Source organism: Ursus arctos, chromosome X (assembly GCF_023065955.2).
Source record: "Ursus arctos isolate Adak ecotype North America chromosome X, UrsArc2.0, whole genome shotgun sequence".
Taxonomy (NCBI): Eukaryota; Metazoa; Chordata; class Mammalia; order Carnivora; family Ursidae; genus Ursus; species Ursus arctos.
In genome coordinates, this window is record NC_079873.1 from 73286197 (window position 1) to 73314179 (window position 27983).

The following is a 27983-nucleotide window of genomic DNA, read 5'->3' on the forward strand; positions in this document are numbered from 1 at the left end:
CTTATTTCACCCACCCGCCTCCCACTTCCCCTCTGGTAACCATTGTTCTCTATAGTTAAGAGTGTTTCTTGGTTTGTCTGTCTTTTTTCCTTTGCTTATTTGTTTTGTTTCATAAGTTACATTTATGTGTGAAATCATATCGTGTTTGTCTTTTTCTGTCTGACTTATTTCGCTTAGCATTATACTCTCTAGCTCCATCCATGTCATTGCAAATGGCAAGATTTCATTCTTTTTATGTCTGAGTAATATTCCATTGTATATATATACTGCAACTCCTTTATCCACTCATCTATTGATGGACATTGGGCTGCTTCCATAATTTAGCTATTGTAAATAATGCTGCTATAAACATCAAGGTGCATGTATCCTTTTTTTTTTTAAGATTTTATTTATTTCTCAGAGAATGTGGATGTGCGCCTGTGCACAAGCAAGGGGTGGGGCAGAGGGAGAAGCAGGCTCCCCGTTGAACAAGGAGCCTGATGCAGGACTCCATCCCAGGACCCTGGAATCATGACCTGACCTGAAGGCAGATGCTTAACCGATGGAGCCACCCAGGTGTCCCCCTTGTATCCCTTTGAATTAACATTTTTGTATCCTTTCAGTGAAACCGTGGTAGTATAATTGCTGGATCTTGGGGCAGTTCTATTTTTAACTTTTTGAGGAACCTCCATACTGTTTTCCACAGTGCCTGCCCCAGTTTGCATTCCCACCAACAGTGTAAGAGGGTTCCCCTTTCTCCACATCCTTGTCAGAGTCTGCTGTTTCTTGTGTTGTTAATTTGAGCCATTTTCATATGTGTGAGGTGATACCTCATTAGAATTTTGATTTGCATTTCCCTGATGATGAGTTGATGGTGTCTTTTCATATATGCGGCCACCTGGATGTCATCTTTGGAGAAAGGTCTGTTCATTACTTCTGCCCATTTTTTAATTGGATTGTTGGTTTTTTGAGTGTTGATTTGTATCAGTTCTTTATATAGTTTGGATACTAACCTTTTATTGGATATATCATTTGCAAATACCTTCTCCCATTCAGTAGACTGCCTTTTAGCTTTGTTGATTGTTTCTTTTGCTATGCAGAAGGGTTTTTTTTTTTTTTTTGATGTAGTCCCAGTAGTTTATTTTTGCTTTTGTTTCCCTTGCCTCAGGAGGCTATTTAGGAAGAAGTTGCTATGGATGATGTCAAAGAGGTTATTGCCCGTGTTCTCCTCTAGAATTTTTATGGTTTCAGGTCTCACATTTAGATCTTAACCTATACTGAGTTTATTTTTCTGCATGGCGAAAGAGAGTGGTCCAGTTTCATTCAGCTGTCCAGTTTTCCCAGCACCGTTTGTTGAAGAGACTGTCTTTTTCCCATTGAATAGTCTTTGCTGCTTTGTCGAAGATTAATTGACCATATAATTGTGGGTTCATTTCTGGGTTTTCTCTTCTGTTTTCTTGGTCTGTGTGTATGTTTTTGTGCCAGTACCATACTGTTTATATTACTACAGCTTAGTAATATAACTTGAAGTCTGGAATTGTGATACTTACAGTTTTTTTCTTTTTCAAGATTGCTTTGGCTATTTGGGGTCCTTTGTGGTTCCATACAATTGTTAGGATTCTTTGTTCTAGTTCTGTGAAAAGCGCTGTTGGTATTTGATAGTCATTAAATTTGTAGATTGCTTTGGGTAGTATAGATATTTTACCAGTATTTGTTCTTCCAGTCCATGAGTGTGAAATGTCTTTCCATTTCTTAGCATCATCTTGGATTTTTCCATCAGCATTTTATAATTTTCAGAGTACAGGTCGTTCACCTCTTTAGTTAAGTTTATTTCTATGTATTTTATTGTTTTTGATGCAATTGTGAATGGGATTGTTTTCTTAATTTCTCTCTCTGCTGCTTCATCAAAGTATAAAAATGCAGATTTCTGTACATTGATTTTTATATCCTGCAACCCTACTGAATTCATTCATCAGTTCTAGTATTTTTTTTTTTTTTTTTTTTTTTGCTGGAGCAGGTTTTTAGGTTTTGGGGTTTATTTGGTTGGTGTTCTATGTGTAGTATCATATCATCTGCAAATAGCAAAGGTTTTAATTTTTACTTACCAACTTGGATGCCTTTTATTTCTTTTTGTTCTCTGATTGCTGTGGATAAGACCTGTAGTGTTTTTCCCCTTTGAGTATGATGTTAGCTGTGGGCTTTTCATAGATAGCCTTTATTATGTTGTGGAGGATTTTTATCTGACTGGATGTTATATTTTTTCAAATGATTTTTTTTGCGTCTATTGAAATGATCATATGGTTATTATCCTTTCTCTCATTGATGTGATGCATCACATTGATGAGTTTTGAATATTGAACCACCCTTACATCCTGAGAATAAATTCCACTTGATCATGGTGGATGATTTTTTTAATGTATCGTTGGATTCAGTTTGCTAGTATTTTGTTGTGGATTTTTGCATCTATGTTCGTTTGGAATATTGGCCTGTAGTTCTCTTTTTTTGGTAGTGTCTTTATCTGGTTTTGGTATCAGGGTAATTCTGGCCAGATGGAATGAATTCAGAAGTTTTCTTCCTCTTCTATTTTTTTAGAATAGTTTGAGATGAGTCAGTATTAACTCTTAGAATAGGTATTAACTTTTCCCTAAATGTTTGGTAGAATTCACCTGTGAAGCCATCTGGTCCTAGATTTTTGTTTGTTGCAAGGTTTTTCATTACTGATTCAATTTCATTGCTGGTAATAGGTCTGTTCAAATTTTCTATTCTTCCTATTTCATTTTTGTTAGTTTATATGGTTCTAGGAATTTTTCCATTTCTTCTAGGTTGTCCAATTTGTTTGCATATTGTTTTTAATAATATTTTCTTATAACTGTTTGTATTTCTGTGGTTTTGTTTGTTATTTCTTCTCTCCCATTTGTGATTTTATTTATTTGAGTCCTTTCTCTGTTTTTCTTGATAAGCCTGGCCAGAGGTTTATCAGTTCATTTTTTCAATGAACAGCTCCTTGTTTCATCGATCTGTTCTATTGTTTTTTTGGTTTCTGTATAATTCATTTCAGCTCTAATCTTCATCAGTTTTTTCCCTTGTGCTGGTTTTCGGTTTGTTTGTTCTTTTTCTAGGTCCTTCAGGTGTAAGGTTAGGTGTTTGAGATTTTTCTTGCTTCTTGAGATAGGCGGATATTGATGTAAACTTCCATCTCAGAACCACTTTTGCTGCATCCCAGAGGTTTTGGACCATTGTGTTTTCATTTTCCTTTGTTTCTGTGTAATTTTTAATTTCTTCTTTTATTTCCTGGTTGACCCCTTCGTCGTTTAGTATCATGTTGTTTAAGCTCCATGTATTTGTAGCTTTCCAGATTATTTTCTTGTGGGTGACTCCTAGTTTCATAGCATCGTGGTCAGAAAAGATGCATGGTATGACTTCACTCTTGAATTGGTTAAGGTTTGTTTTGTGGTCTATAGGTCATCTATCCTGGAGAATTTTCTCTGTACTCTTGAAAAGCATGTATATTCTTCATTTTAGGATGAAATGTTCTAAATACATCTGTTAGATCCATGTGTTTCAAAGTGCCAAAGCCATTGTTTCCTTGTTGATTTTTTGTTTAGATGATCTATTGATGTAAGTGGATTAAGTCCCCTATTATTATTATATTATTATTGATTCCTTTATGTTTGTTGTTAACTGTTTTATGTATTTGGGTGTTTCTACGTTGGGTGCATAAATTTTTACAACAGTTAACTTCTGATAATATTCCTTTTATTATTATATACTGTTTTTTGTCTCTTGTTAGTCGTTGTTTTAATTCTACTTTGTCAGATATAAGTGTTGCTACTCTGGCTTTCTTTTCTTTTTTTAAAATAGATTTAATTAATTAATTTATTTATTTGAGAGAGAGGAGGGGGGAGGGAACAGCAGACTCCCTGCTGAGCAGGGAACTTGAAGCCGGACTCAGTCCCAGCCTCCCGGATCATGAACTGAGCCAAAGGCAGAAGCTTAACCCACTGAGCCAACCAGGTGCCCGTACTCTGGCTTTCTTTTGGCATCTTTTTGCATGATAGATGTTTCTCTTTCCCCTCACTTTCAATCTGCAGGTGTTTTTAGGTCTAAAATGGGTGTCTTGTAGGCAGCATAGAGATTGGTCTTGTTTTTTTATCCATTGTGAGACCCTGTGTGCTTTGACTGGAGTATTTAGTCCGTTTACATTCAAAGTAATAGATATGTGCTTATTACCATTTTATTACTTATTTTGTGTTTGTTTCTGAATGTTTTCTCTGATCCTTTCTTGTCTTTCTCTCTTGCATGATTTGCTGTTTTTGTTTAGTGATATATTTGGATTTTTTTCTCTTTATTCTTTATCTCTTTATTCTCTATATTTATTTTTTCTTCTCTTTATTCTTTATCTCTTTATTCTCTATATTTATTAGTGGTTTTTGATATATGGTTACCATTTGGGTGGTATATGGCCTCTTCTGCATATAGCAGTCTATATTAAGTTGATGGTCATTTAGGTTTGAACCCATTCTTTACTTTTCCCCATGTTGTAGGTATATCATATTTCACATCTTTTTATTTTGTGAGTTCTTTGATTTTCTTTTTACAGAAATATACATTTTTTACTTTTATATTTCTACTTTCTAATAAAATATACATTTTATTACTAATAAATAATAAAATTTCTACTTTCTAATAAAATATACATTTTATTACTTTTATATTTCTACTTTACTACTGCCCATTTTGGTTTCTCTTTTCCACTCACAGCCTTCCCTTTAATATTTTTTACAGGGCTGGTTTAGTGGTCATGAACTCCTTTAGTTTTTGTCTTCCTGGGAAACTCTTTCTCCTTCTATTCTGAATCATATCCTGGCTGGGTAGAGTATTCTTGGCTGCTGATTTTTTCTGTTTAGTACTTTGAATATGTCATGCCATGCCCTTTTGTTTTCCCAAGCTTCTGATGAAAAATCCCCTGCTACCCTTTTGGGATTTCCTTTGTATATTACTGTCTTCTTTTGTCTTGCTGCTTTTAAAATTTTTTCTTTATCAGTATATTTTGCCAATTTAAATACCATATGTCTTTAAGAAATAGCTGGAAGATCAGTAGGAGAAGGAAGGGAAGAATGAAGGGGGGGTAAGCAGAAGGGGGAATGAACCATGAGAGACTATGGACTCTGGGAAACAAACTGAGGGCTTCAGAGGGGAGGGGAGTGGGGGACTGGGATAGGCCGGTGATGGGTATTAATTTTGCACATATTGCATGGTGCACTGGGTGTTATACGCAAGTAATGAATCATGGAACACTACATCAAAAACTGAGGATATACTGTATGGTGACTAACATAACATAATAAAAAATTATTATAAAAAAAGAAAAGAAAAGAGATTTGGAGGTGTGAGGGCTTTCCTAATGCCCTGGTAAGACCTCACTAGGCTCTGCCTTCTCCATCCAGGGGAGAGGCTGATGCTGGTATGAGTTGTGATGGCCTCAATCATGGCTGGAGAGCGTCAGGGGCTGGTGCCCCCAAGGTGTGCTCCACTTATGCGTCACCTGACTTCCTTTAGCCCAGTTTTGAGGCCACAGACTTGGGGGTCAAATTGATCTGGGTTCAAATTCTGCCTAAGCTATTTCCAGCTGTTTTACCTTGGGTGATGTACCTTCTAAGCCCAACTTCCTTGCCTGTTAAAAAAAATAAAATAAGCACATTCCTTGTAGGGATGTTTTGGGCTTACCCGGGGGTGGCTACTTAATTTGCAAAATGAAAATGCAGGGCTCCTTGTTCAAAAAGCAAGAATAAAGTTTTTCCCCTTCTTCCACAAAATACATACATACATACATACATACCATATGTCTTGGTGTGGGTTTGCTTTTGTTGATTTTGATGGGTTTCTTTCTGCCTCCTGAGTCTGGATATCTGTTTCCTTTCCCAGATTAGGAAAGTTTTCAGCTTTGTTTCTTCAAATAAATTTTCTGCTCCCTTTCTCTGTCTTCTCCTTCTTGGACTCTATACTACAAATGTTATTATCTTTGAAGGCATCACTGAATTCCCTAAATCTATTCTCATTTTGCCCAGTTCTTTTTTCTCCCTTATGTGCAGCTTGGTTATTTTTCATTACTCTGCTTTCTAGGTCATTAATTTCTTCCTCCGCTTTTCCCAGCCTGCTTTTCATTCCAGCAAGCATGTTTCTCAGTTCATTTGTCCTTTATCTCTGCTGTTATTCCTTATCTCTGTTATAGGTCTCACTCATGTCTTCCACTATTTCCTCAAGCCACCTGAGTATCCTTATGAGCATTGCTTTAAATACTCCATCAGGCATGTTATTTATATGTTTTATCTAGATATCTGGTTGTAGCCTTGTCCTGTTCTTTCATATGGGGTAAATTTCTCTGTTTTCTCATTTTGTCTAAGTCTCTGTGTTTGTTTCTCTGTTAGGAAAGTCAGCTATGTCTCCTGTTCTTGTGGGTAATGGCCTTATGAAGAAGAGGTTCTGTAGTGTCCTGCTGTGTGGTTTCCCCTATTTCCCGGGGCTTGACATTTCTGGGATTGTCTCCAATGTGTGCTGCATGTGCTGTGCAGTTTTGCTGGCCACTCTATCCTTCAGGCCTGTTGTCTGCAGAGGCTGTTTTTGCCTGTTGTGAGCAGTGTTTGGTCTCTGGACTGAATGTGGCCCATTTTGACTAGGTGTGATCTGGTCTGTTTGTTGCCTCTGTTGCTGAAACCGAGACTCAGCAAATCTCCTAAGTTGGGGGATGCAGTGTGAGCAGGGGTTGGACTAGTCTTCTAGGTTAGGAGGCCCACAGTGCTGCCTCTGAGGCAAGCGAAACTGGCAGTTCTGGAAGTGTGGTTCCACCAGGGTATGTTGGGCAGGATTTGGGGTAAGTTAGGTAGTGAGTGTTGGTAATGTGCTGTTTCCCACAGGTAGACATGTGCTTATGAAGATAGGCAGGGAAGGGAAGTGGCACCTGACAGTTTCTTTGTTCCTGGAGGGTCTCTTTGTGAATGTTGTCTCTCTGGGATGTGTTCTAAAATGAGCAAATAACCTCTCTACCGTGTGCCCCACTTGGTCTTCAGATTGCTGTTTCCATGCTGTGTATCTGCAGGTCTTTTGCCTGCCTTCTCTCCAAGAGCTGCCCTAATGCCCTTGGTGCTGTATCGCAGCTAAGCCCACTGACTTAAAACTCCAGGCTTTAAGCACTATTGCTTATCAGAAGTCATGAAATTGAAATTTGGCCCCTTTCACTTTCCAAGCCAGTTGTTAGAGGGATTTGTTTTCCCCATGTGCTCCCCTGCATGTGAGTCTGTCTCTTGCCTTTCTCTGCGACCACAGCTCCCTCCCCACTGCAGTCAGTGGGTAATCTGTTTCTCTCCCGAGCTCTGTCTCTGCACTTCCTACTTTTTTTGATGTGGCCTCTTTTCTTCCTTTAGTTGTAAAGTTTGTTCTGTCAGTTTTTATGTCAATTTCTGGGGTATTGAGATGATTTGATAGTTATCTAGTTGCATTCATTGGACAAGGCAAGCCTAGGGTCCTCTACTCCACTGCCATCTTCTAACCTCAGTGTTTCCATTTAAATAGGATGGATAGATTGGGTCTCACTGAACAAGAACTCCAAAAGGAGGGATTATGGAATAAAGAATATGGAAATGGAAAAGGGCATTGTCAGCAGAGGGAAGAGCCAGTGCATGTGACTGATTGCATTATTGAAGAACAGTGAGGTGGTCACTGTGACTGGAGCTGAGGGAAGTTAAAGGGACAGTAACAGGAGATGAGGTCTGAGGGATCTGGAGAGAGTACAGATCAGGAGGGCCTTGTAGACCATTGTCAGGATTTTGACTTATGCTTGTAGTGAAAGTAGAGAGCTGTTGGAAAGTTTTGAGCAAAGGAGTAACATAATCTGAATTTGGTTTTACCAGTATCACTTTGGTATGTTCAAAATTAACTGGGATGATAAAGGTGGAAGCAGGGGACAGGCTAGGATGTTATTATAGAAATCTAGGTAAGAGGTGATGATGGCTTGAACTGGAAGATTTCTTTGGCAATGAGGAGAGAATGGAAACAGAGGTAATTATAAGGAGGCTGTTTCCAGGGATTAGACTCTAAAATATTATAGTTTGTGTGTGAATGAAGAAGAAATTGCAGAACATATACAGTGGGACTTGACAGCTGTTTGGCTATAGGGAATGAAGGAGTGACATGGAATTCTTAAACCTGGATAAATGGAATGTGGATAGTACCATTAACATAAATGTTACCCTCCTTTTTGAAAGTCTGTCCTGATCCTCTGAAACAGCATTTTTACCCCTTTGTGCTCATGTAGTATTTCCATTGGGTTATTAATTGTATACTCATTTTTCCTCCTGCCATCCTTCTTGAAAGCTTAGAGAAATGGTTTGACTCTTAGAATTGTAGCAAGATTAAGAAGTAATTAGGAAGGTAAAATTTAATTTGCTTTTACATTTTATGTGAATGTAAAATTTAATTCATTTGCATATACATTTTATGTGGATTATAACCGATGAGCCACATGTGAGTTCAGTAGATTACATGTAAGATGTGTTGGCAAGGACTTTGGGTGCCAGGGAATGCTCTTTGGTAAGATGTTTGACTTCCTGGGTGATAATGGGAAAAGGCAGTTACCTAAAGGGAGTATCTGTGACTTTGAGATTACCATGAACTGTTTCAATTCAGTAATTCAGTCTTAATATCCTAGATCTTGATTATAATGACTGAAAAGTTTATATGTTGACTGAGAGTTAGTGTGTATTCATAACCAGATAGATCTGTGGTCCTTGGGCAGGTCACTTGGCCTCTTCAAACTTCAGTTTCATAATTTGTAAAATGAGAGGTTTTGACCAGATTATCTTAAATTCCATCCACCTTTAATATTCTCTAACTCCATATACATACATGTGTGATTAAATATGGACAAAAAAGTTAATTTCAAAGAAAAGCAAGTGGGGTTGGAGAAGAAAACTCAAATTTCTTCCCATAGGACAAGGCGGAAAGATTACTTAACAATACTTGTCACCACCGTACATTCAATTGAGATATAAATTTAAAGCATTCCAGACATATTTGTACCTTAAGCTAGATAATTTGACTAAATCAAATTGTATTTTCCCTTAATTTACATTCTCACTTTGAAGATATAGATGTGTCTTTGAGTTTATATTCCCAAAGGATAGAAAGGAAAGAAGTAATTGCTTGAAGAATTGTATAATCTGCTTACTTAAACACGGGTGGACAGGTACATATTTGGATGGTGGCATGGTAGTTGAGAATTTGACATTTCTCACTCTGATTTTACATTACAGGCGATCATGAAGCTTACCATTGTGCATAAAGATTTTCTTTAACTAAGTATGAATATTAAAGAGGAAATACATAGAGATAGTCCTATGGTGAATTAACCTCTCTTAAAATGGCTTCAGTTCTGATATGAATATTCCCCCTTCTTTTTTTCCCCTAGGCAGTAAAATTTGATTGGGGTGTGCTGAAGACATAGTACAAAAATTTAGAAGTATAGGTACCTGAGGGAATCAATGGATTAAAATTAGAAAGAGAACTATACATATAATAGTGTATTTGTCCCAGCTGGTCCAGAGGAGGATGATCTAACTTAACAGCATTTTGTTGATGGTGTTTGAAGACAATTTCATGAGATCCTGAGACCAAATAATTCTCACTTATTTAGAACTCATAATGAATTCTTATCAGTGGGATGACCACATTTTTCTTAGTAAAAAGGGTTGTGAGCAAGCTTGACCAAGTTGATGCTCATCATTCAGCTTCTGTTGTAAGAAATAAATGTATAGGATGTGGCAGAAAGATTAATTTCAATTCTTAACTGGTGACTTTAAAAAAATCTTCCTAATTACCATTTTTTTTTAAAGATTTTATTTATTTATTCGACAGAGATAGAGACAGCCAGCGAGAGAGGGAACACAAGCAGGGGGAGTGGGAGAGGAAGAAGCAGGCTCCTAGCGGAGGAGCCTGATGTGGGGCTCGATCCCAGAACGCTGGGATCACGCTCTGAGCCGAAGGCAGACGTTTAACCGCTGTGCCACCCAGGCGCCCCTCTAATTACAATTTTTAATTAGAATTTCAACATATTTATAATATAATAACTGCCCTTCATGCTGATCATATGTTATTGCAAGATCTTGAAGTACCTTCTCAGTCATGGAAGATTACTAAATTATTACTTTATTTACTTTACTGTAATATTGCTTTATTACTTTAGTATTGCTGTACTCTAATTCTTCGAATAGTGGTGCCTATTTTGTTGTATGGTGGCTTTTATTAACCACTGTATTTTATTAACTAGGATACACCATTTTAAGTGCTTCTCAACATTAGAAGTAGAAAACCACATGCAAAAAACAACTGTTGGAATTTTTGAGAAATGGACATATATTAACAGAATCCATTAATCCAATTTTATCTAGAATATTTATAAAGACGTCCTTTATCCAATGTAACTGAGCTCTAGACTCAGCTGTTTCATTTTATTTCATTAATATTAAATGTGATGTTTTTCCTATTTTTAAAAATTTATTTTAAAAATATGATTCATTCTAAAATTTTGAAAAAACCTGAAAGGGTTTATGACTTTGCTCTATCTTTTCTCATGTTTGAGCACTATGGTAATGATGTCTGATCCAAATCTGTCTTTGGGACCTTGCTAGTCATCTTTAAAAACAAATAGACACCCCCATCCAAATCTTCATTTTTGATCGTTAAAAGAGCTTTTTTTTCCTTTTGTAAAGAATGTATGTGGTTATATATTTAAACCTGCTAATTCTTTTTGATTAGTTGTAATTAATAAAACAAATGGGTATCATTCAATGATTAATTTATTTGATCTATGAGTTTCTCTTATCTGACAGGTATTCTTTTTTTTTCCTTTTGGTTTTAATAGAACATTCAAATAAAAACTTTGGCAGATGATGTGGTAAGGTGGTCTTAGTAGCATGTTGTTATGTTACTTATGCATGTTGCCTTTTTTACTATAGTGGGCGGACATTAAAGCATTGATGTATGTAAGATATAAAATATCTAGATGTTTACAAAGCACAGTAAAATGGAAATTTGTCAAGAGAGTGACTTTTCTTTTTTTGGATATTAAAGAATTACGTGAGAGCTCAATAAAATTTTGATATTATCCTGCTGTATACCTTAATCTAATTTTTTTGGTCTGTATATAAATCTAACTCTGGAAAATACAGATTTTTTCTTTTTTGATAGCCAAGTAAACTGTGAGTAAGTAAAAGATTAGTATCAATATTGGGGGAAATTAAAGTAGAAAAGAAGCTAAGTTTATTATGTTAGATATATGCTATTAAATTTAAAATTCTTAAATATTTTGAGCTGAGGCTATCATAGTAAAACTTATTAAAAGTTATGGGCTTAACATTTAAGTGTACCTTTTATAGCTAAACTTTTAAAATACAGTATTTTAAGCAGTGTCAGTTTTTTCTTTGTGAAGTTACAAATAATGTAAAATATTAGTGATTCAAAAGGTAAAATTATATAGCTTAACTTCATTTTCTTATCAAGATATAGCTGAAAGCAAAAGCCCATTTTCTAGATAGAAATGAAGGGCATAGTGGAAGATCAAATATATATGTAAATAATGCTACTCAATAAAAAGCTAGCACTGCAAAAGTGACATGAAGGGACAGGAACAGAGATACATTGATTTAATGGTCGATTGCATATTTAAATGCTTTTATGTCCACCATATTTTTTAGCAAAATTTTTGACCATTGAATATGTACTCAAGCTTATTTGGGATTACTTAATATTTTTTCTTGAGTTGTTTGAAAATATAATACATATCTAAACCAACTTAATTTTCCTCAAAGAGTTAAAAGAAAATTGGAATATAGTTCAGGATAATTTGAAGAAATGAATCTTAATGTGAACACTGGGATTGGAACCAGGGACTTCACAAATTTAGCGAGTCACTTTTTCTGTGAAATGAAAGTTGGTCTAGATGTTTTTTCAGATTTCTTCCCAGCTCTAAAACACTATGATTTATATGATCTCTTTTTAAGACCATGTACTAAAATCATTTTTGTAATCCTAAATAAGCTGCATAAACTGCTCATATTTCAAAGTATAGCTTTTAAAAAAACTGTTCTTTGAATCAAAATGAAAAGCATGTTCTTTAAATGGGGGGAGTCAACAGAAAATTATGTAAGTTGCTGTAATTACTTCTGTGATGCAGTTTGTATTGTTGAAATAATTTATAAGGACTCAGTAACATGGCAGTGAAGATTACTGTCCTCACATCTAACACATGTGCTTGTTTAACATGAGTTGATGGTATGCATGTGCTTTCTAACAGAAACCAGAATAAAACTGAGTTGCATTCAGTTTTATGGACATTACTAATTTTTGAGGTCTAATGTTTTCGGGTTTATAAAACAGATTGGGCTGTTTACATGTACCTGGAGTCATTAATACACTCTATGTGAAATAGCAAGCTAATTATTAGAGATTGTGCTTAATTATTAGAGATTGTACATGGGATCAAAGTTTCAGAGTCAATATCCATAAAACATCAAGTTCTTTATAATAGTATGTAGGAATAAGATATTTCTATGTATGTTAACATTGCCATTAAATGGAAAAGGTGATGTCTTGTTATTCCCAGTTTTTAGGGGAAAAAAGTAAGGGAAATAATAGTAACAGCAATAATAATAATAAATAGCAGCTAAGTGCACTAAACATATCAATTTATTTAAATCTCAGAATAACTCTGTGGTATAGGTAATATCATTATTTACTTAACATTTATTAACTTGTATTTTAAAGACTTTATTTATTTATTTTAGGGAAAGAGAGAGAGAATCTCAAGCAGACTCCCCACTGAGCATGGAGCCCTATGTGGGGCTTGATCTCATAACCCCTATGTGATGACTGAGCTGAAATCGAGATGGACACTTACCTGAAAGAGCCACCCAGACGCCCCTTGTTATCTGTATTTTAGAGATTAGGAAACAGAGCACACGTAATTTGCACAGGATTCCTCAGCTAGGAAAGGGTAGATTCAAACCCAGGCAGTCTGGCTTCAGAGTGTATGTTCTTAACCATTATACTCAGCCTCTATGCTGACAAAGTATACTTGTCACAATTTTTGGCACTTTGAAGAGAGAAACATTACTATAGTTTCCCTCTTAGAATTGAATATTAGTGCTCTTTTTATTTCCTTTCTTTATTTCTTGTAGTTCAAGAGTTGCCACCAAAGCTACATCTCCCTTAAACAACCACGTGACTTTGACGCAGGACTTTTTTTTTTTTTTTTTACCTACTTACTGTGTAAAACAGAAATAAGGGACTAGGTTTACTTTAGAGGAATACTTTTCACACCTCAGACTTCTGAGACTGGAGAACTACTACAAGTTTTCAAAATTGTACAATCTCTAACTGGAGCTTGTTGCTTAAGAGTTTGTCAAAAGACAGTAATGATATACATTACACTAAATGCTATTTTGATGTTTCAGTAGTTCATATTTGTGATTCTGGGTTTCTGTCTTAGAGTTTCTTATTTTTTTCTTTGTAGCGTGACCGAATTACAAATTTTAGAAAATCTACTGTCAAAAAAGAAAAACCTCTTATTCAACATCCTATTGATTCTCAAGTTGCAATGAGTGAGTTTCCAGCAGCTCAGCCATTATATGATGAACGATCTTTGAATTTGTCGGAAAAGGAAGTACTGGATCTGTTTGAGAAAATGATGGTAAGTTAGACCCCTGCTTTTGTTGTAATTCTAAAATTCGTGTGTCCAAAGTGGCATGGGGTTTTAAGTAGTTACATTTGTATGGACTGTGTTTATATCATGTAAGAGAGAGACCAGAAACCTGTTGATAAAACAGAACTATTTTCAGAAGTATCTGTTTTTTGAACTAAAACATCCTAACCTATTACTTCTACAGTGAGATCCAGAAAGCAGGGGCTCTCTTATTTATTTGTGTTCCCTAGTATTTTATAGTCTCTGGCATATTGAATCAGTTTTTTAATTAACTAATTTGCGTTTCCGTTTCTGTGAAGTAAAACAGGCCAAATTTCACTTTGCTGAAAACAACACAAGGTATCTTGTTGGGTATATGAAATAGAGTTGGGAAGACAGAGGGTAAAAAACCAAAAATGAAAAAACAAAAAACATAGAGGAGAAACAATGCCTGGGAAGAGAAGGAAGATGGCAGTGGAGTAGGAGGACCCTAGGCTCAATTCATCCCATGAACACAAGTAGATAACTATCAAATCATTCTAAATACTTCAGAAATTGACCTGAAGACTGACAGAACAAACTCTACAAATAAAGGGAGAGAAGAGGCCACATTAAAGAAGGTAGGAAGTGCAGAGATGTGGTTTAGGGGAAAAATGGATCAAAGTTACTGAGGAGGGGAGGGAGCTCTGGTCTAGAGAAGGGCTAGAGAGAGACTGAGAGAGAGAAAGAGAAGCACATGGGGGGATGTACATGGAGAATGTTTCCCCAAAGCCTTTGGCTTTGGAAAACAAGAGGGGCTGAATTTCATGAGTTCTTGCAAGCAGTAGGGATTGAAGCCTGGAGTTTTGAAGGTCAGCAAGCTTGGCTGGGATAGAGCCCTGAGGATACCACCCTGCTCCTGGAGAGAAGGCAGGTAAACATCCCAAGGACATGGCATGGAAACAGCGATCTGAAAAGCACCTGGAAAGCATGGGGATTATTTGCTATCCTCTGAGCTTGCCCCTGAGAAGCAGCATTCACTGAGACACCTCTCTGGGAAAAAGGAGCTGGCTGGAGCCATTCCCCTCCCCCCACACATAACACCATAAAAAGTGAGCCAACTGCTGAAAGCAACACAGTACCAACACTGGCTGTATAATTTACTTACACCAAGCCCCACCCCTCTGTGCTCCATTGGAGCTGCCCTTCTCAAGCTTGCTTCAGGACCAGCATGGTGGGCCTAACCTCCAGAACACCAGCATAAACCTCTGACCTCACCACATCTCCTGACCAGAGAGTTTTGCAGGGCCTCAGTTCCAGTGGAGGTGGTGAAAAGACTCATTTCATAAGCAGACCAGAGCCGACCAGAGCAGACCAGAGCACACCTGGTTAAACTCGACACATTCAGGCCAGGGACGAAACACTGGCCACAGCAGACAAGGAGAATACCATGTACAGAATACTGGCCTGAAGGATAGAGCAGCCCCAAAACAACAGCAGAGTACATGTAGCACATACCAGAGACACTCCCTGAAGCTCCAGGCCTTGGACACTACGTGACCTCTTCTTCATAAGGCCATTACTTGCAGGAGCAGGAGACATAACTGGATTTTCTAACACAGAGAAGGAGACAGAGACTTAGAGAAAATGCAAAGATGAAGGAATTTATCCCAAATGAAAGAACAAGATGAGGCCTTGGCTACAAATCTAAGTGAAACAGATATAAGTTACATGCCTGATGGAGAATTTAATGCAATGATCATAAGTATACTCACTGGGATTGAGAAAAGAGTAGAAGACATCGGTGACAGCCTTACCACAGAGATAAAACATCTTAATTGACCTAGCAGTAGCATTTGATACAGTTGATCATACTCTCCAGTTTGAAATGCTTTCTCCCTCCCATACTCCCAAAATTGATTTGGTTTTCCTCCTGCTTCTTTGGTGGCTTCTTTTCAATCTTCTTTACAGATTCCTTTTCATGTTCTCAACCTTTAAAGTAGAGGCCCAGGGATCAGTGCTTGGACATCTTTTCCTCTTTCTACCTTATCTTCTTTGGTAATTACAACCAGTACTATGCTTTTAAATCCCATTTGTGTGCTCACAGTTCTCAGATTTGCCTCTGGCCTAGTCCTAATGTCTGAACTCTAGACTCATATATCAGACTTCAAAATCAACATCTCACCTTGGATAATCGGTAGAGTTCTCCGAAGTAATATATTCAAAATGGAACTGCTGATATTCTCCTCCAAACCTGCTCCTCTCAGTGTCTTCCCCTTCTCAGCTGATGGTATATCTGTCTGTCCAGTTACTCAGGCTAAAGTCTTTGGAACTGTCTTTTAACTATTTTTTTCTTACCTTTAATTCATTTGGTAACTCATTAACTCTTCATTCAAAGTAAGGTACTTGGAATAGCTGACCATTTCTTATCACCTTCACTGGTCCCATACAAGCTGAAATCTTACCTGGGCTGCCACAATAGTGGTGGGACTGTAGGACTACTACAACTCTTTTTTTTTTTTTTTAAATATTTTATTTATTTATTTGACAGAGAGAGACAGCCAGTGAGAGAGTCAACACAAGCAGGGGGAGCGGGAGAGGAAGAAGCAGGCTCCCAGCAGAGGAGCCTGATGTGGGTTTTGATCTCAGGACCCTGGGATCACGCCCTGAGCCAAAGGCAGACGCTCAACGACTGAGCCACCCAGGCACCCGGGACTACTACAACTCTTAATTGGTCTCCATGTTTCACCATGACCCTCTACAGTATATTTTCAATACAAAAATATTACCCATTTAAATCCTGAACAATATCATATCAGTTAGCTTCTCAAATCTCTCCCATGGCTCCCATTTCACTTGGTGTACAAATGCCAGTACACTTATAATAGCCTATAAGGCCCTGTGTGATCTGATCCCCACCTTACCTCTTTGATATCTTCCTATGCTACTCTCCCCATTTGCTCACTCTGTTTCAGACATGCACCTGCCTGTTTCATAATTGTAGCCCTCGGCAAAAGTGATTCTTGGTGATTTCTAAATTTTTCAGTTTGTGTACAGTGTTTTAAAACTTTTTATAACATTTCTGTTTTGTTTGAATATTCTAATTTTTAATGAGAATATTACCACTTTCCTCTTTAAATGTGTGTTTTTATTTATTTTTCTTTATTTTTTTTTAAATGCGTGTTTTTAAAAAAATTTACTCGTGGATTCATAAATGTGATTTAAACTTAGAGCCACGTTTTCTCTATTGGGAATTTTTCTTTCCATGGGAATTTCCGAATAAGAAGTTGGATAAATATGATTTGATCAAAAGGAACGAAAGGATCAGTAAATATTTTTTAAGGATTATCTCTTCTTTGGGAGGAGTGTGCTTGTACATTGAACATTATGTATTTTCTGTTATCTTTAGTTTGACCATAATTAATTTACAGCAAAGAAGTTATTTTATGAATTATCATAGCTTTCATTTACTGTGTCCTTACTGGCCTGGCAGGTAACTAAATAGATTATATGTATTATTTCAGTAGATCCTTATGAAAATGCCACAAAGTAGGCGACAATTTTACTCCATTTTTAGATGAGGAAATTGAATCTAAGAGAGAGTCTGAACAAATTGGTTTTGTAACTTGCCTAAGCTAGTAAGTGGCTGAGCTGGAACATAAATTTAGGCACATAAAAATGTAAAAAAAATGGCATTTTTGTAGCATCTATCTTTTTTAAAAAATATTTTATTTATTTATTTGAGAGAGAGAGAGAGAAAGCACAAGCAGGAGGAATGGCAAAGGGAGAGGGAGAAGCAGGCTCCCTGCTGAGCAGGGAGCCCAACACAGGGCTTTATCCCAGGACCCCAGGATCATGACCTGAGCTGAAGGCAGATGCTTAATCAACTGAGCCACCCAGGTGTCCCTTGTAACATCTATCTTTAATAATGTTTCATTTAAGCTAAATATAATATTAACACGTTTTCTTTGCACACATACTCAGTGGAAGTAGAAGGCAACTCAGAAGTATATTGGTTAGTAGGCAAAGCCAGTTTGGGATGGATTATTTCCTACTGATGATGGAAAGTTGTCTGTGACTTCCTTTTACAAAGCATCAGTTGAAAAGAAAGAGGTGGAAAATTTATAATGGAAAACTGTTAAAATGCCATTATCTAAATTGATTGGGAGAAGACACTTAAGTGGTTTTGTTTCTAAAAGACAAATAGATTTCCCAGCATGAAGTTTCTTGTATTTCACTCTTTGTAGGTGTCCTTCCTTGTAAAAATAAGGTAATAGATGTTCTTGTCCTACTTGATGGCCATTATGGTACTCTTGTTTTTCTTGATTCTCACCTTTTATTGTCCTATTTCTGTTGATTGGCTTTTTTACACTTTAGTGAACTACAAATAAACATTTAGGCCATTTGACCTAAACACTCAATATGTGTTTTAGGATACATACCGAGGTGTAAAAAATTCTAAACAGTTGTACAAAATAGCACAACATTATACACAGTAATCATGCATGAGATGCTTGACAAGAAATAAGTTACCTTGAAACTGCTAATAAAATTTATTATTTGGAATTTCTGGGTAGTGATGTATTTTGGTAAGACTTTTGGTGAAAAGCTTAAATAATGAAAGGCAATATTCAAGTATAATCCTATCTTACTCTGATAATTGAAACTCTTGTTATGCTTGAGGATCATATCTAAACAGCAGTTCTCATTGTACAGGCTTGTAAACGTAGATAATAGGGGATATTGGGTTAAATCTGAAATTACCATAGGACATAATTTTTTAAATATTAACTCTGATTACTATAACTCTTATTTCATTACTAATAGCTTGTTTTAAAAATCACTTGATTCTTTATTGCTAAGTAAAATCATGCAACAAGTTCAGTTAGCCGAAAGGTCTGAGTGGTTAGATTTTACTTTACTAGTGTATTCATAAATTACTAATGTTCCATTGATTTTGACATCTCTTTTATCCATTGGTATGTCACTTTTCATATTGTAGATATTCAGTGAAACAATTATAGATGGATCGTTTGCATAATGGTATCAATGGCTATCACTGACAGATTTTAAACTCCAAATCTGAAAGTTTTAGATGATGATTTTATGAAGCACATGCTCTTTATTAGCAGCATGTCTTCATTAGTTTGTAAGACTGAATTTTGTACTTAGAGTATAATCACTGAGTATTAATTGAAAATTAGGAAGCATTTCTGTTAAAACTTTCAAGAATGAAAAAGACTTGTTTTTATATGATTTTTATAATTAGCCGCAGGAGTAAATTATACTTGCTCTTTAAGATTCTCGTTCCCCTCCTCTGCCCAGAATCATGTTTTCAAATGTTTCACAAGTGGGTAAAGGTAGTAGGACCAAAACAACAATTATGCTACTATATATTTTTTTCCTGCTAACTGTTAAAGATGACTGAGTTATGGTAGTATTACATATCATCTTTAACCTGAAATTCAAATTTGAATGAGGTTCATATTTGTAACCTTTCCCATGTTAATCAGAAGCATTTTTTATCGCTTCTAATTAGATTTGTAAAATATCTCTTCCTTTCCACTCTAACAATAAGTACACTAATACTGGTGTAATTGAATAATTATTCAGTATTCTAAGTTTCATGGCCTTTGAGCTTACATAGCCTTTGAGTTTCATGGCCTTTGAGAATAACTGAACTGGTTTTTGCACACTGAGTATACTTTTTAAGGACTATTAAATATTTAGTAGTGGTAACTTATTTTTATAGAAACTGAATTAATGCAGTTAGAACAAAGAGAGGGGTATGTCTGGACACTTGTGTTTCCTTTTGAGTATTATTTCTCTTTTGTAATAGACATATAGAGACTTCTTGGAAACTCAGGTTGGAATTTGATTTTTATTAACTATCAGAAGGATCTATTGAGTGGAAGTCCAGCTTACATTGGTGATATTGGATTCATATAGTTATGTTCTAACATAGGTAATTAAATCGTTTTGTCATATGCAGAAGATGAGGCTAGTGATGATTTTTGATTAATTTGTAGGCACACTTCATTTCAGCCTCATTTTAATATGATTCCACATGCAAATTTGTTTTGTAGTTTGTTTCTATTCAGCAATTTATATGAATATAGTTTGCATTTTTGACATATTTTAATGATATTATAGTTATATGCAATAAAAACTAAATTATCTCACACTCTGTCTGCTAGGACTGCCATAAATAATCCCAAAACTTTTTAGTTTTTGTTTTCTCACTTTTGGCCTTCATCAATTTAGAGGGAATAAGTAACTTTGGTCCCCAGGTGTGGTACTTTAACCCAAGTGTACTTGTTCTCCCCTGACTCTCTCCTGGGTTTCTTTATTATCCAACATTAGTCTTTTAGGAGTTGGTTAGCTTAGATGAGAATCTTTTACTACTGTCAGCATTAGTAATTTGAATTAATAGTAAATTACCATAAGATAAAGGTAAACTAAATCTTAAAATCTATAATAAGCCATGGAAATAGTTTTCAGAAATGATTAGATCCTTAGAAATTGTCTGGATCACATAATTTCCATTGGTTACACTTACATTTCCATTGTCCGTACTGTACATTATTAGACTGAGAGAACACCAGCATCATTTCTAGATAATATATTTTATTTTCTTACATAGATTCTAAGAAAAGCTTGTAAAGGAGGAGTAAAACTTACCCAGTAAATAGGTCTAAAAGGTAACTAAGGGGTGCCTAGGTGGCTCAGTCAGTTAAGAGTCCAACTCTTGATTTTGGATCAAGGTCATGAATGATCTCAGGCTCGTGAGATTGAGCCCTGCATTGAGCTCCACACTCAGCACAGAGTTTGCTTGAGATTCTCTCTCCCCTTCCCTCTGTCCCTCCCCCACTCTTTGTTTATAAATAAATAAAATCTTTTTTTAAAAAGGTAACTAAATCCGGGTCACTTTAAAATTTCCTTACGAAATATAATTTTCATCAAGGTTCACAACTGAGAGAATAGTAGGGTAGGAGTCCCAGGAAGACAAATTAAAGGAATTAGGTTTTGCAAATTTACCTGATTGTAGCTGGTAAACTTCGCAATTTACTGCCTCTGTTCTTGGTTTGTACATAGAAATGTTTTCCTAAATATATTTTTTTGTTTGAAAGTTTCCACTAGTATTTATTGCCATGAATATATTTCCACAGCGATTTTTTTGAAAGATACTTTTTTATTTGAGAGAAAGTGAACAAGAAAGAGAGCATGAGTGGGGGGAGGGACAAAGGGAGAGGGAGAAGCCGACTCCCAGCTGAGCAGGAAGCCTGATGTGGGGCTTGATCCCAGGACCCTGGGATCATGACCTGAGCTGAAGGCAGATGCTTAACTGACTGAGCCACCCAGGCGCCCCCACAACCATTTTTTTTATACGTGCAGTGTTCAGGTTGCTACATGCTAGAGGTACAAAGATGAATGCAGTACCTCCACCGCCTTTGTAGAACTCAGAGTTTGGTCAGGGAGAAAAGAAAGTAAAAAAATGGTTTCAATAGTAGTAGGACACCTGTGAATAGGCTACTGTGGGCACTTAACCCAGTGAAGGAGCTCAGGGAGGAAACAGGGAAGACCTGAATGTACTATGAAACCTCATGTCATTTATGAATTTTCAGTATTTTTGGGCATTAAAGCATTCTCAGAGCTTGAACAATTTAGTTTATCAAGGTCCAGTGCCTTCTGTATGCCTAGGTACTGTTCTGAGCTCTGAGGAAAAAAGAGCAGAGAACTCAAGGGAATCTCCTGCTGTCAAGAAGCTTACGTTCTGATAGGGGTGATACAGCAGGACATAACGTGTAATTGTTAAAAAGAAAATGGAGAGGTTTATTTGACAACTCTCTGCTGAATGCCATGTACTTTGTTAGGTCCAGGGGAACATAAAGATGACAAATACACTATCCCAGCCTCTAGGATTTTATTTTGTATGGCTCAAAAGTTTAAGAATAGTTTGAAAAAAAAGTTTTAACCTTGTATTTTTAAATTGCTGAGAAAAATCAAAAGAAGACTGTTTTGGGGCACATGAAAATTATATAAAATTCAGTGTTTATAAATATTTTTGAATGCAGCCATAGCCATTTGTTTATATATCATTCGTGGCTCCTTTTGTGTTACAACTGCAGAGTTGAATAGTTGTGATAAAGACCCTGTGACCCACAGAGCCTAAAACATTTACTGTCTGGCCCTTTATAGAGAACATTTGTCAACCTCTGCACTAGTGTACTAGTCTCTAAACTTCTTGATTTACTATACTTCTCGAAAAAATACGTATGTTTGGGCACGTAACCCCAATGTATTTTATTTACAAATTTTATATGTATATGTATGTACTAATACTATGTCTATTGTAAAATACAGACATAATAAAGCAAGAGAAAAACATCAGTAAGGTTTTAAAATGATTTAAAATTTTATTTATTAATGGTACAAAAGCCTTTGCTGTTATGATTAACTTTTTGATGAGATCACTGTCAATGTATCATTATTTTTTATGTCTTATTTTTAAAAAGGCAGTAATTAGAAGGTTTAGTTCCAAGTTCATTTCATTTGGTTATTTGGTTTAATGTCGGTTGTAGTTGAAACATAAATCTGACAGAAATATGTAGGTCCAAGTGGAACAAGAACATTGTTAGCAACACTTATTAAATCATAGTATTAGCTTTTCTCAGTCCAATCTATGAATCAGGCAAAGGTTTTCTGCTGAGCCATGGCTAGTAAATTTCCATCTTCCTGATGACAGTCAGTTGTTCTTGTAACTAATTTGGAGTGTTGCATTTTTATAATTTTAAATAAATGGATCAAAATACGCTTTAAAAAATGGGCTTCAGCTAGTTTCATAAGGGTCATAGACTCTGAATTTTTACTTCCACATCCATGATGTAGAGACCTTCACCTCTATGTTTGGTCTACTCATGTCTGCTGTAGACATTGCATCTAATGCCAGGAAGAAAGAGAAAGAGGTGAGTCATGGAATGGTAAAGGAAACTGAAGTTGGGTTTGCCAATGTGTTTCTTTTTTTAATGAAGTTTATTTGAAAAGTAGTTACTTTCTTACTAATCGTTAAACTTTCAAGGGATTACTAGTGTTTTTGTAAATGAGAAATGCTTGTCATGCTAAATTTCAGCAGTTTCTAAATATTTTGTCAAGGTACCCAGAAATATATTTGAGGTACAATATATTTTCATGCTCACTTCCTATCTCAAGATATTATAAATACTCTCTGCATTCTTGACTCTGTAGCACTTTGTGTACTTTGGTTTCCATTTTCTTTCTTGCAATGGCTTAAATTTTACATTTGGGGTAACTTTATTCAGGAATCCTTCCCACTTACAGTTTTTTCATAAGACATCTTTTTTTTTTTAAGTAAATCATTTATATTGGTAATATGTTTTTTTTGTTCCATTAGTGACTCAAAGAAGTTTCTGTATTTCATTATTGAAATAATCTGGCAAATAATATAAGCTGAGGGGCGCCTGGGTGGCACAGTGGTTAAGCGTCTGCCTTCGGCTCAGGGTGTGATCCCGGCTTTCTGGGATCAAGCCCCACATCAGGCTCTTCCGCTATGAGCCTGCTTCTTCCTCTCCCACTCCCCCTGCTTGTGTTCCCTCTCTCGCTGGCTGTCTCTATCTCTGTCAAATAAATAAATAAAATCTTTTAAAAAAAAATATAAGCTGAGTTGTTTAGAAAAACTGTTTTCATTCAACTTTGTGATAAATCTCCCACGCTGAGTTATTTTTCTACTTGTTTTAGTAAATCTTAAACAATGATTTCTATGGGTCTTCTGACAGTATTTGCTGACAAAGGAATGAATGTGTTTTAGTTTAATGCCATGTTGTTTAGCATGTATTTCAGCAGCTTCTACCAAGAGTTTCCCCAATGTCACTGGACCTTTGTCTTTTGCTATTAATGAAAGGAAAAGTTCAAAAGAAGCTTCTAAACATATGTCATTAAGTTTAGAAAACTTCACTGAAGTGCTGGATTATGTATCACATGATTTTAATTATTGCTGAGAAAATTGAAAAAGCTCTGAATTTACCCGCCTGATGATAAAGTAATATATTTAGGTATTAGAAGTTACATACCTCCAATAAGACCTGAAAGCAGAAGTAGATGAAGAGTTTTTGTGCCATACTCAGTAACATTCATTCAATATCATGCTTTTTTCTTGCTTTTGGCTTTATACTATTTGCAGAGATAATGTATTTAGACAGTTTTTTTCCTTTAACTTTGTTTTCCATCTAAGCTTTTATATGTTATATGACTGCAGTCTATATAGGTAAAGTTAACTGGATCTTTTGAAAACATGAGGTAGTTATTTAATGCCAGGTAGAATTGGCCAAGTATTTAATTATGGAGCAAATTCTTGGTAATTTCATTAGAGTTTTAGAAATGTTTTATCCTTTCTAGTTCACAGAAGCTAGAGGAATTATGAAATGTATATTTAGAAAAGATTAAACGAATGCTATAAAATCAAAACTATAATCATTATTCATGCTTGGGCATATTTTTTTAGGTACTAGCGTATCATTGGTTCATTCCATTCAGGGGTACCGTTCCCCTCAACATGGAAGTTAAAGAATATTTGAATAGTTAGTACTGAGAAGCAGAAGGAAGAAGGCAAGCATTTGATGGTGAAGTCAAGTTCAGATTTTAAAAGAGCAAGTGGGAAATACAGCCTTAAACTGGGATCAAGACATGTTGCAGAAACAGAAACAGTTTGTAGGGCATACATAGAAATTTATAACAAATTTATAGAAAGAAGAAACAAGTATTCTCTCTTATAGGGAAGAAGAAATGTAAAATATAAAAGGTTGACATTTACTTCTCGTAATGCAAAATAGAAAAAATAGTGGAAGAGTTAAAAGAAAAAATGATGTTGGAATATAAGGAGAAAGTTTTCAAAATTATACTGTCACCATTTAAAAATTTATGAGGGGAGAGAGGGAAAAGGAGAGTGAGAGAGTGAGAATGCATGCATGAATATGATAATGAATAGGCAGGTGGTTCAACTTTTAGCCTCATTTGACTCTGTTCTCACATGGCTCCTCAGTAATAACTTTAAGAATATGATGTTTATTTGCTGAAGAAGTGAATTTATCTGTAATGGGAACATTGCTATGGCTTGTATGGAAGGAGAAAAGAATGGTTTCGTGTTTACAAATATGGCTTTAAAAATAAAAGTGGTCAATTATTTAGACTTAAAACAACATTTTTTGAAACTACAAAATGCTATATTCTCATGTATTGTAGAAGTTCTAACTGTTGTACTGAAAGCTTGCTTTTGTGTTTTGAGTAGTGTAAGAACTAGCGAGTTTAGAAGAGTTTCATATTCAGTTATGTCATAGAATTATGAGTATTGCTCTGTTTAGTTTAATGATTGTATTATAAGGTTGGAGTTAATGATTTGGAAATATTAGCTGCATAGTTAGCAGTATGCATCCTATTTTTTTAAATTTTTAAATTTTTAAAAAATTAAAAAAAAATTTTTATGCTAGTCACCATACAGTACAACCTTAGTTTTTGATGTAGTGTGCATCTTATTTCTACAAGAATAAAATGAGTCATTGTGGTCTCTTCTGTTAATATAAATGGTACCTATTCTCAGTCAGCCTATGTGGCAAATTTATAGGCATAAAAAAATGTCAGTAGCTATAAAGCAAATTAAAATATTTAGAGAAAAAGTCCTAAATATCACATTGGTTCAACAAATATTTATTAAATGCTTAGTCATTCCAGGAATTATGGTTTTTGCTGGAAGTGCAAAGATAAAAAATAAAAAGACCCAGTTTCTGCCTTCAAGTTAGCTTAGAGTTTAGGGGAGATGGATTTATCAGATAATTTTAGTTTAAGTGCTACAATATAGGAATTAATATGGAAGAATAGAATGTAGATAGTAATTTCTAATTAAGATGTTTCAGGGGGAGGGGCGCCTGGGTGGCACAGCGGTTAATTGTCTGCCTTCAGCTCAGGGCGTGATCCCGGTGTTATGGGATCGAGTCCCACATCAGGCTCTTCCGCTATGAGCCTGCTTCTTCCTCTCCCACTCCCCCTGCTTGTGTTCCCTCTCTCGCTGGCTGTCTCTCTTTGTCGAATAAATAAATAAAATCTTAAAAAAAAAAAAAAAAAAAAAGATGTTTCAGGGGGAACTTTGAAGATAAATTGGAAGGATTAAGAGTTGACCAGAAAAGGATTTGGGTGGGGTGGTGGAATGAGATGGGGTGAGGATTATTAGAGGGAGAGGGTGGTGAAGATGACAGCATTCTAGGCAGAGAGAACTGCATCGTGAACAAACTAATGGAAACGTGTAATAGCATAGTGTATGTAGGAAAACTACAAACAACCTTGCATTATTAAAATAAAGCATTCTTTGAAGGCTAGTTAATATACAGCAGGCTTAATGTGCATGATCACCCTTAAACCTGACAGCATTCTTTTGAGGTTTATAATCATATGCTTATTCTGCCTACCTCCATGATTCTACTCTGATGGCTTGATCTTAGCAGTATATGTCATTAAAAATTGAATGGAGGCTCATTACAATGTAGAAATATCACTGGAAGGAGACTGCCACAGGTGGCAGTACCGCACTCTTAGGCCTGGCTGTGAGGGGTACAGATACAGACACTCAATCTTGTTAGCATTTCCGAGTTGATTCTACTTGGGGGATGCAGATCCATTTGTGGGAGACTATAATTTAACCAGAATATTTTGAGGCTGTAGAAACCTAGGCTAGCATATGTGAGCAGTGCTTAGCGGTTTTGATGAAAACAAACACTGTGAGTCAGCAGAATGATGAGCGGTCATAAAATCAGAGGCTGAATTAATAGAGGTAAAGTATTTCAAGATGATGGAGGTGGTAGTCCTTTCCTTCCTTGCATTTATCAAACCATAGAGTATTTGAGAAAAATAAATATGGACACTAAGCCATGTCAAATGGAAATAAGTTGAAGCAGGTAGGTATACTTTAGCCTGAAGGAGAGAATGGTGCCTTCAAATAACATTTATATGGTTCTCGAGTTTATTAATCTCTGCCTAGTCTGACTACCATCTCTCTTAGTTCACACTCTTATCACTAGTCACTTGAATTGCTTCAGTAGCCCAAATTATTGGACATAAGAGAATCTGTTCTGGCTATATATAACTATTATTTAGAGACAGTAGGTAGCTCTTGAATCAGGAGGGTTGCAGAAGCAGGCTTCAGACAATATTATAGGAATAACTTCCAGAACCACACAACTTAAATTTGATCCAATGTAGGAGCTGTTGCCGTCCCAGAACCACTTGGTCAAACTGTCGTGATGAAAAACACGCAGCTGCTGCCATTAGTTCCATAACCATATCTCCTGTGTTGCCACCCATGCCAGCAGAATGGATTGCTTACTTGTGGCCTGCTTCTTTACATAGTTCATTTCTGAATCTGCACATCCTATAAATGCATTTCGTTGGTGGAAACTAAGCCACATATCTGTACTCTAGTTATAAGGGAGTCTGACAAATGCAGTTTTTATGGATTCTTCCTTCGTTAGGTGGGACTGACACTGTGAGGATGTATTAAAATGTAGAGAGCATATTTAAATGCTGTCGAGCAGCCAAATATGACAGAAGACACAGTGGTTTCCTTGCTAGTCTCCTTGACTTCACTAAGATTTTTCTCAGCCTTTAAGACCCAAATCCTGGTAAAGACTTCTTTGATCTTTCCATCCATCCTCTGTGTTCCCAAAGTGTCATATACATGCCTCTGTTACAATTGGTTGCATATATGTTTTCCCTACTAGACCATGAATTATTTATTTTTATTTATTTAACAAATATAGCATTTATTAAGTATCAGGCATTGTTTTAAGTGCTTCATAAAAAATTCATTTAACTTGTGGGTACAAGCTTTCTTTCAATTTGCACTCCCCTTGCCAGCCTAGCATAGTCCTTGGTGCATGGTACATGTCCAGTAAATAAATGATTCCATATTTAGAAAGTAGAGAAGAAAAATTAATGACACAGTCCTGCCATTTTAACTCGCTATATTTTGTTGCACATTTAGTCTTCCAAGGTAAGACTTGGGAAAAATTAAACTTCCCTAATATGGGATGGGCTGCCTGTCTGCCTGTGAGGTGGTAGGTTTTCTGTTAGTTGAAATCAACTCCGAGCATAGATGAGCATCTGTGGACTACATTAAAAGTGCTATCCAGCCTGTGTCTCTGATTCTGCTTTGACTCAACAATGCTAGATCTAGCCAATGAGAGAGAGAGGAGAAAAGGTGTCTTCTGTCTTCAAGTCAGAAGGCTGATAC

At 36.0% G+C, this 27983-nt stretch overlaps 1 protein-coding gene across 6 annotated transcripts in view; it reads left to right on the forward strand.

The window, feature by feature from the left end:
• Positions 1-27983, forward strand: part of DIAPH2 (diaphanous related formin 2) — a 992113-nt gene that overhangs the window by 43342 nt on the left and 920788 nt on the right. For 4 of the 6 annotated variants that reach the window (XM_026483534.4, XM_057313012.1, XM_026483533.4 and 1 more), the window contains exons 2-3: positions 10895-10927; positions 13544-13720. In XM_026483534.4, the coding sequence (XP_026339319.2) occupies positions 10895-10927; positions 13544-13720 (210 nt within the window). The remainder of the gene's footprint in view (positions 1-10894; positions 10928-13543; positions 13721-27983) is intronic. The other 2 variants (XM_057313019.1, XM_057313024.1) reach the window with 1 other exon arrangement.